At 31.0% G+C, this 10,790-nt stretch overlaps 1 protein-coding gene across 1 annotated transcript in view; it reads left to right on the forward strand.

Annotated features, from left to right (window-relative positions):
- Positions 1 to 10,790, forward strand: part of LOC111621810 (signal transducing adapter molecule 2-like) — a 75,534-nt gene that overhangs the window by 33,447 nt on the left and 31,297 nt on the right. Inside the window, exon 2 of the mRNA XM_023364057.1 lies at positions 10,062 to 10,462. Coding sequence (XP_023219825.1) covers positions 10,062 to 10,462 — 401 coding nt within the window. The remainder of the gene's footprint in view (positions 1 to 10,061; positions 10,463 to 10,790) is intronic.

The following is a 10,790-nucleotide window of genomic DNA, read 5'->3' on the forward strand; positions in this document are numbered from 1 at the left end:
AAATAAAACATTAAGAAATTAATTGTGGTAAAGAATTAAAAATAAAAATTAATCGTCGTGGTAAAAAGATTTCCATGCGCAGGATAGACTTTCTGCGTCTCTATGGTTGATGCATCCTTTGTTAATATGCACCTTGTAAATTTCAAGTTTTTCAATATGTTTAAGGACTTGTTTGTTGGTGGCTGTCCTAATTATGGATGCTTTGTCCCAATGTACATTAATCTCTTGATGTTTAGCGAAGGCTGCAAGGACGGTGCTGTCCAAGTTTCTAGTAATAGAATACTGTTCTTTAATCCTCTGTTTTAAAAGTCTCATAGTGGCACTAACGTAAACGAGATCTGAATTAAAACGGCGGTCACTTAAAGGAATAGAATAAACTCCTGTACTATTGTTACGGTTTCCTTTCTTCTTATCATTTCATAAAATTCTATAAATCGTTGGATTACAACGATAAATAACTCTTAAATTCTTGTGAGATACTGTTTTAATCATCGATTGTAGGAAAGGTATATAGTTGAGAACTACTTTTTGTCCTTGGTTCTTAGTTGTCGGTTGCTTATTTGTTTGATTACAAAATTTATCAATAAATCAAATAATCAATAAGGATAATATCACACCTCCTAAGTGTTTCTTGGAAGCATTAAAATATGGTCCACTGTTTGCTCCTGCTCCTTTACCAACCCCTGAATTCATTGTTCCCAATATTGAAACGATTATTAAGGAATTGAATCTTACCAGTCAAGAATACGTAAGATGGGAAACAAGATTTAGCACCGCTAAAGAAAAAAGTGCCAATATAAAGAGCAGACATTTCCACAATTACATTAAAAATGAAAGAGAATGGCTACATAAAAATGATATAGTGCTGATCAAAGCTGACAAATCCAAAGGAGTAGTTCTCATTAAAAGAAATTCCTACAACCAAAAACTGCAGGAATACATCAGAGACACTGAGTGCCAACCTGCTCCTAACAAATATTTAGAATCACTACAACAAAGAGTTAAAAAATTCTCTTCAACCCCTTTAGCTCGCTATTTATGAATGCATAACTCTGTAGTACAAGCACCAAGAACACAGAGAATCTTCGCCTTTGGCAAAATTCATAAGCCTGACTGCCTTATACGTCCTGTTATAGAGACAATTTGCAATTGAGAAACAACTGGTTAAATTTATTCGACCAAGGATTCAAGATTACCCGTATGCTATTGTGAATACGGGGGCATAAGGCTCCCGTTCAATTGTCAGGATAAGATGTCAGGCGAGTGTAAAGAGAGGTGATTGGGGTCGACGATAAGGTGAAGGGCGAGATCGAGTAAAAGAGTCTACCATTTTTTTTTAACATAATATAAAATAACAATTTATTAAAGAATAGGCAAAATGACAAAAACTACACAAAGCTCTATACCGACCTAAAGTTTCTATATGACAGAGAGAGTTTCACAGTGCTTTCATACCTCTTATAGCCGTCCACTTTGACGATCTGAATGTGGATGCCTTTAAAATATCAATCCAAGGAAAAATCCACAAATACGGCACAAATTATATAAAATCGCAACTTAAGCGCTCATTTAATTCGAGGTTCATCGGAGATCGGAAGATCGGCGCGATGTTGTTAATCCTGCGTTCGGTAATAGACTCCCCTGAGAGGGGGTAAGAATGGCCTTTTATCCGTTTTAGTGGGGAATGTTTTAGGTTAGGGGTTATAGGTATTCCAGGGATATATAACAAATGACGAAATTGGGATGCTAACTGTCAACCTTTTTGCAAGATGAGATGCAAGTTCTGCAAAGAACAATGGATGTTGCTAGTTATGACCGGAAAGTTTACACAATCCCGGGCAAGATCGTTTTTTCTACTAGGGCGTTACATAAACGAAAATTTACTTAAGTAACTTTTTTGTTAGTAAAAGAGCGATATTTCCGTCACCAAAATTCCAGATCTCACACTATTAATAACTCTGTTCAACTGGTGGACAAGCTCAGAAACATTAACCTTGAAGATAACGAAGTTATGACCATGATGGATTTTAAATCTTTATTTCCATCTATAAAATTACCGCCTTGCTTTTGCAAGCTGAGAGACTTCCTTCTTACTAACATTAATAATCCAACGAAGTATCACCAACACATTTTAGAGCTTGCACACCTAATTCGTTATACTTCGTTTTTGTATTTGAAGGGAACACATATTTATTGAAAGAGGGGTTCCAATGGGGAGTCTGATATCTCCGTTATTATGTGAACTAGTATTACGACGATTAGAAAGTAATGTGCTGCCCGTCTTTATAAATGACATACTTGTATATGCAAGATACGTTAATGATGTTTTCATCATTTGGAGGAATAGTAATAGCGCTCAATATGTCCTTAACAAAATGAATAACAAGCTATATGGTGTGACTTTATCATTGGAACAGAAAAGTGACATTAACGTAAATTTTCTGGATCTATCCATAACTTGTAAATATGGGGAAATATGGACAGATATTTATCGAAAGCCTAGCTATCTACCTATTATTATACCGAAGAATTCCTTTGATCCTCACAATTTNTTTTATTTATTTTTTGGGGTTATTTTTTTTTGTCTGACATATTAATCAAATTCTCATAAAAATCTATGGTAAATTGATAATTGGTTAATGAACAATTCAGGTAGAACAAAGTTTTGGAATGGGTTATGTTTGTTAACCAATCACCCATTGTATTTTTGTTTTACTTGTTGTAAGTATGGCTGGTCGTAAGTTGTGGATTGAATGTATTTGACAATTATCATCATATACTCTTATGCATGATTTATGATTCCTAATATTTTATAAATCTTTTTGAAAGTTAAATATTGATGGTTATTGAAAAGCTTTCTAATATAGCAGCACATTCACATTTCCTTGAAAATTATCAAAATTTTATTTCATTTTTTTTGTCTGACATATTGATCTAAAGATGCCACAACTATCTTCATTTTCTATTGGCTATGGACTTCATGTTTCTGCTTACACCAGAAGTTAGAATATTTTAAAATTGATTTTCTGGGTCCTTTCTATGCTGCAGAGGTGGAAATAGTCTTGCCACCTTCTGAAAATCACTGACCCGGATGGCATGTCAGATTTGTTCAAACAGAAGTTCTGATGCATGCGCAATATCATTTTACAATGCGAAGAATAACGTGCATGCCAGTCCTAAATTAGTTACAGTTAGGGACTTGTGTAGGAGTAACATAAGTAACCTAAATTAAGAAAGAACAGGTACAGATAACTTAGCTCTATTTGAGATGTGTACGATTGTACAAGCAAAAAAAAAAAAAGAGAAAAGAAAAGGTCAACAGGGGTTGCGCCGCGCCACACATCAGCGTAAATAGACGAACATGGCAGAATTGCAGATGAGTTCCAGTGAGTGTGAGTTCTTGTGCTGTTAAAATAGTGTAAATTTGTAAAAATATTTGCAAGAACTTTGTTTCATTGTAATTTCACAATTTCTATGAAATTCCCGGACAAAATTAATAGTTCACCCGGACAGTGAGTCAATTCCTGGACTGTCCGGGTGAAAACCGGATGGATGGTAACACTAGATGGAAAGTATTTTTGATTTTTGTTTTCACATTTTTTTACAGATGAGAATGGAACTTACAATTTGTAAGAACAATTATTTTGAAGTCAGTTTACCAGATTAACTAGAAAGGTAGTCAGTAAAATCTACTAGACTGCTCAGCCAAAAGGCTTGAGGCAAACTGGTTGGGGGCACTGGTTCTCATTGATTGTTTTTTTTTTTTTTTGGTGATGTCATAATTAATACACATTATTGATTCATGGAAACGATTGCTGAAAAAAATCATTGTTTAAAAATGTTTTTATTACCTTCACATGAATTAAATATACAGTATTGTTTTGTTGGTTTTATGTTGAAATGAAAGTTAAATACTAATTCAACAAACTTGGCTAATTAGAAGCTAGAGAGACCAGTTAAAAGTTTGAATTAGATAAGTTTTAGTATGGTAGTACCAAAATAATTTCAAAAATCATTTTTGGAACAAATAATCAATAAAAACAATTTATTCAAAGACTTTTTATGTACAATGCAGCTTGTTTAGAAAATTTTAAAAATATCATAAAATTAAAAATACTTTTTTAGTTTATTTTTTGAGTAGTTACATACTATCTAAGTTTAAGTGGATGGAAAATGATGTCACTTATGCTCTGTTTCTATTGACAAACCATTGTAATTCCCGGATATGCTCCATGGCCTGTGCTGCTGATGGAACTAGTTTCTCAGGAATATGTACTTGTTGTTCTCCTTCTTCACATGAAGATGCACTATTAGTTTTGTTTTTCAGCACATCAGCCAAAATTTTGGTGTCTAAGTTCTCCATGAACTGCCATGTTGTTGTCCATGTTAACAAAGTCCTCAAAAGAAATGCCTATATTTTGTCCCACATCTTTCCAGTTATCCAAAACAGTAAATCTCTTCAAAATCATCTATATTTTCAGCTTTTAAATCACAGAAGCCAGCTTTTTGAAAGGTGTTGGCTATGGTTGTGGGTTTTACTTGATCTCAAGCATTGTTACACGTAAAGCAGCTTATAACAGGTTGATCCTGACATTGTTTTTGTCAGTATAAGCACATGACGAGGTGTTCTGGACTACAAGGCATCAATAGTAGTTCTTTAAATTTTTAATCACTTCCTGATCCATTGATTGAAATACTGATGTATTTGGGAAAGAAACATAACCTTTACATTTTCCATCAGAAGAATGGTGTTGTGTGCTGTACAGTTGTTAATAAACTGAGAAGGCTACTGAGCCTTACCTATTAAGAAGATCAGTTGGGTAGGTCACCAATTACATCTGTGAGTAGTGTCATCGTTGTGCCAGAGGAATGATACTGAACAGTGAAGGAGTCCAATAATTGATGTCCCGAGTTTCGTTTACAGAAGGTACAAGGAGCTCGGGACATCGACAAGGGTTACAATTACATCAACTGTGGAAAGAATGTTCGGAGCATATGGTGAGGTGAAAGTCCAAACAGGAGTATGTCAAACTGCCACAAAACAACAGGATATTTTGGTTTGTTTTCCAAATTTTTTGTCAGTTTTTAAGAGCCAGTTTTTGAAAATTTCACTTATCATCCATGCTTTTGTGTTTGATATTCCAATGATCTAATTTTAACATTTTTGAAGCATCATGGGTTGGCTGACTTCTCAATCATCAACAAAAGTAATTTTTTGGATCCATCCATGTGTGTCCAATTAAAAGCATTATTCTTTTCTTGCTATGTTTACCACCACTGCAACATTTGTCTTTGGAAGCTTATGTTTAGTATGGTGTGCAATTATAAAACAGTCCAGTTTCATCAACATTAAAAATGCATTTAAATCATTTAAATCTCATCTCTATTTGAATCATTTCTGGGAAATCACTTTTCTATCTATCAGCCACCAGTATGTCAACAGCTCCAGTTTCTCAACAGTTTTGAAAGAAATGCTATTTCTTTCCTTAAATCCATAAAGTTAACCAGTGTTGATTTTAAAACCACTCTTTCCTAGGCCACAAGCAAATTTTCAGCTTTAGCTCTAAAGGTGAATCAACTTATTGGAATGGGTCTTGTCTTGTGCCTGTTTAAACCATTTTAATTATCACTTGTCAAGAACTGTGTTTTCTGGTTGCATTCTTACTCTCTTCCTATCTTTACCACTCTGTTAAATCACACTGTTCAAAATTATGTCCTTATTTTTAGATAGCTGAACAGTGTATTTGGTGGCATTCCAGAGTCTTGGATTTCTTTTTTTTTTAATTCCTTTTCACTTCATATATAACTGCTGCTTTTTTTGGCAAAAGTTAATGTTTTGTATTGCAAACACTGTTTTTGACAGTAAAACACACAGAATGCAATGGAAATTGCAAAGTAAACTTATTGTAGCAGCAATACTTTTCATCTTTTAGGAGAAACTTTTATCATACAGGCATTAAATTACGAATAAATGTCACTAGACTGACAAGCGCTTTCGATGATAATTATTTTCGTTTTCCTCATGTCATTTTTTTCTTGGTGCCATATCAGATTTCTGACGTCTGCGACACCTGGCGCAGATTAGCAAGTAGTTAATAATACGCCAAGGTGTTACTAGGGAAGGTTAGTACCCAGAGTGGTTTCCCGTTGCCTTCTCTGGGGCGCGATGTTACGCGAGGGGAAAGAATGCCTTCTGGAAGGCCTTTTATGGGGAACTGGCCTCCTATTTAGTTGTTATCGGCAAGGAGAAAACCCAGAAAACTCCAAGCAGCCAGCCTGTCCTATCGCGGCGCGAACCCATGACCGAACTCCCAGTGTTTAGGGTATGAAGACCGCTCGGCCACTGGTGGGCACCCTCAGGTCATTAAAAATGGTTAAAAAAGGTAATTTAACGCCTGTATGATAAAAGTTTCTCCTATTAAATGGTTGGCGTACTGTCCACTTTTGTATTATAGATAACTTTTCATCTTTGTTATATATAATGAAATAGCTCTCTAATACTGTATACAAAACTTGTAAAAAAAAAAGATTGCAGTAGTTATCAATTCCTTCTCCCAAATACAAGAGTAGACTGGTCAGTCACGGTGACAAGTGATAAGACAATGTCATAAACCTAGAAATATCTCTGGTTTGGTAATGGTCACTTTGAATTAAACAAAAAAGTTCAAATTGCATGTGATTTTTTTTTATTTTTATTTAAATAGAGAATTCAATGGACCAAGGAAAATATTTGAATTAGCCAAGTTTGATTATCTTGTGTATATATAGTAATTTGTCTATTTATTCACTTTAACACAATTGAAAAATTTCTAAATCTTACAATAAATAATCAGCTTTATGGAAATAAATGACAGTTACATCAAAAAGTGTTTTTTTTTTTTTTTTTTTTTTATCAATAACCTTTTACATAGATGTATGTTTAAAAAAACTTTTTAGTTAGAACTTTTCTATTCCAGTAATAGTAAATTTGTATTTGATTAAATGTGTATTTGAAAATTTGGAACAGATCTCTATTTTAAACTGTTTTTTATGGCTTAATTTATGTGGTTTTCATGGAACCAAGTAATTTGTTTCATGAAACCACATAGTGCATAAATGGAAATATTACTGTATTTAGCTATTAAAAATGTTAAAATTTTATTGTTTTATTTTAATACTGTACTAAGAACTATTATAAACTTTAAATGCTAATATTAATATAGTCCTTATGATGGGTTTTTGTACTTTGCTCTGATTTCTTAAGTCCTAGAAAAACTTATTATGTAATTTAAAAAAATATAATTTACTAAATTATTTTTTTATTTTTTATCTGTGTGGTAATTATATGGTAATTATAACTAATGAAAAGAAATATGAAGAGAAAGAGTTTACTATTTTCATTGTAAATATTATTTGAAGTAAACATTTTTTTATTTTCAGCATTTATTATATGTACTGTACTTTATAGTAAATCTTCTAAACATTTCTTAATTGAATATATAACCTAATTATTATTTGAAAACTTACATTTTTAACACTGTGCAATATTTATTATTTTTGTTATTCTTAATCTACTCATGCTTGCTTAGAACTCATAATAGAATTACTTTTTAGTAAATATTTATTATTTTTATACATTACTAAAAATTTTTTTTAAATGCTTTGTTGTTAAAGTTGCCGTTATTTCTGTACATGATGGCTTATAAGCAGACTTACTAAGCCTGAAAAATTTCATCCAAAACTTAACGTTGATTTATATGGCAAATATAAAGTGCAATCTTTACCACAAAATGGTAGTTGAGTGGAACAGTGCTTCTAGCAATCACTATGCACTATATTCTGTATCTTCAGCAAGTCACAAATATTTCCAACTAAAATTTGTGTTTGATGAACTTATTTAACTAAAAGATTTAATATAATAATAAAAATTCAGTGTAAGTGAACACTTCATTAAATACTGTTTCTAACAGCAATCATACAATAATGATGCAAATGCATAAGCAGTGATTCTATCACAGGCCTACTTGATATAGTGATACAGTACTTTGAAAGTACTATGCTTTGTAAACTGTAGTATTTTATTGAAGGTATTCATTTTGGCTTAACTGTATTTATTGATAGATCTCGTATACAATGGAATTCTTACTAAGATAATATACTAAAGATCTTTAATGGCTCTTTGTGTCCTATGTATCATCTATATAATATATATCATATATTAAGATTCATTATTGTTAGTGTTTCAATGAAAATGACCTTTATATGCTTTTGGCATAGGATACCATGTACTATATTCACATTTCAGTTCCAGCCTGTATGGTTGGAAGTTGACTTATAAAGTGTGGATCTGAAACAGAATTTTGAGCTGGAAATATCGATTAACTTATATACCCCTGCAATAAACCAACTTACATGCTACTATATACTGTAAATTTCCAGAATACTTATTGTAATCAAAACTGTATGCTATGTTTTGATTGGTTATTTGTAGTATGATGTGATTAGTTGTTATTGTTGACTTTTATTTGGGACTTGATATTAAAAAAATTATTCAATTTGTTTATATCTATAAAAATATGAGTTTGAGACATTAACAGAATAATTTAAACATCAGAAACATTTAAATAAGTTTTAAAGATATTACAGCATTAATTTTGTTAATGTTGTAATTATTATAGCATAAATTACCTACAAATCAGTTCCACTTGGTTATAAAATTGCTATTATGTTGATATATATATTTCTAATTATATCATCTCTAAACCTGAATTATTTGTTAAACCAAACAAAGTGCCAAATTATTAGGCTGTTATATGGCTAAGTTATTAGAATTATTAGAAACTAATTAATTTGTCTAGAGGTAGGTAGTTATGCCACTATCTTGTGTTAATTTTAATAATTATAATAAGTTAATTTTAACTTAGAATTTTCCAGAAGGAAAGAATTGGTTCAAAGTGGAACTTGAACTCTCAACTCTTACTTATCTTGTGGATACATTGCCAATTATGCTGCTGGGCCTTTGTCTGATCTTTGTTTCCAGAACTATTAATTTAGATATAACCAATGAATCTACACAGTGAATGGAAGTTGTGGGTTCATGTCCTGCTTTGGGCTGATTCTTCTCTTTTAGAAAATTCTAAATTAAAATGAATTTATTTATAAATTAATTATTAAAATTAACACAAGCTGGCATCATAACCACCTATCTCCAGACAAATTAATAAGCTTCTAATTATTAGCTCTATTATATGGTACATCATACCAAATGAAGTGCCATATAATAGCCCTATACTTTGGCACTTCATTTTATATAATTAGAAATTTATGTTCAGAAAACACTGATTAAAATTTTTCTCTTCTTTATGAATTGTTAGAGAAAATCACTAATGTTTTTTACTTAGATTACAACATTAATTATTGGTAGTAAAGACAATGTTTTTGGTTGTGCAATAGTTTTTAGTTTTCAGTCTTTCCTATGCTATATAATAATAGTAGCATAAAAATCAAAGAAATTAGATAAAACAATCTACACAAATAATTAAGCAACAAAGAGAGTAATTATTGATTTAAATTAGAAAATTAAAAATGAATTTAATAATTAATTACTCATATCCTTATATTTTTACAGCATCAATTCTGAATAAGGATTATTTAAACAACAAAGAATTTTAATAACATTTAATATATTTATTTTAAAAAAGTAAAATTGTGTTTTTAATATTATTATTTTAACACTTCTTAACATGATATGAAATAATGCTTTGCATCACTTTGTATGAACTCTGTCTTATAAAGCTGTATAAAACTCAAAATATTTATTTAATAATTTAATGAATTGTTTTAGGCTTTATATCTTAATCAAATACTTTTATAACATTTCAGGTTTTGAAATAGAATAAACAGACAAGAAATGTTAATAATTAAATTTAACAAAATTAATCAATAAAAATTAATTTAATTATACCTTGATAAAATAGTATCAGAATAAATTGAAAATTAATGAAATTAATTTAAATGGAAATTTGAAATAATTTATGTAAACTTACTGGTATAAGAAATGCTAAATATTTTATATGTTTCAGAAAAAGCTACGAGTGAATTGAATACTGCTGAAGATTGGAGCCTTATTATGAATATATGTGATAAAGTAGGCACGACAACAAATGGACCCAAAGATTGTTTTCGTTCAATAATAAAACGTCTAAATAGTCCAGTGCCTCAAATTGCAATGCAGGCATTAACTCTTTTAGATGCTTGTATTCAAAATTGTGGAAAAGCATTTCATCTTGAAGTTTGTTCTAGAGAATTTGAAACTGAAGTTAGAAAATTAATTGTGAAAGCTCATCCAAAAATAGTAGAAAAATTGAAATTATTAATAAAAAAGTGGGCAGAAGATTTCAAAAGCGATTCACAGTTGAGTCTTATTCCTTCCTTATATTGCGCTTTGAGGAATGAAGGTGTTGACTTTAATGTTGAAGAAACACCTAAAAAGAGTACTTTACAACAGGAGCTGAGTGCCAAAGGCATGCATGGGTTTTTGACACTCAGCTCCAAATTTTTTTTAAAACTGTATTCTGATTAAAAAAGGAGTAAATAAAAGTATGCATTCTAATTTGATGTGGAAAAAAGAAAAGTTTAAAAGAATTCCTATACAATTAAAATATTTTATATGAACACATGCAAAAGATGCTTAGATATAGCAAAAAACATTTTACAATTAAAAATACTCAGTAACCATGAATACCAGTACATGCTAATCATATCTGTATATATTGGTACTATGAGTTATAGCCTAAGGCTCAGGGGGACCC

The sequence above is a fragment of the Centruroides sculpturatus genome, unplaced genomic scaffold (assembly GCF_000671375.1).
Source record: "Centruroides sculpturatus isolate CEXI.00-Female unplaced genomic scaffold, Cexi_2.0 scaffold169, whole genome shotgun sequence".
Lineage (NCBI taxonomy): Eukaryota > Metazoa > Arthropoda > Arachnida > Scorpiones > Buthidae > Centruroides > Centruroides sculpturatus.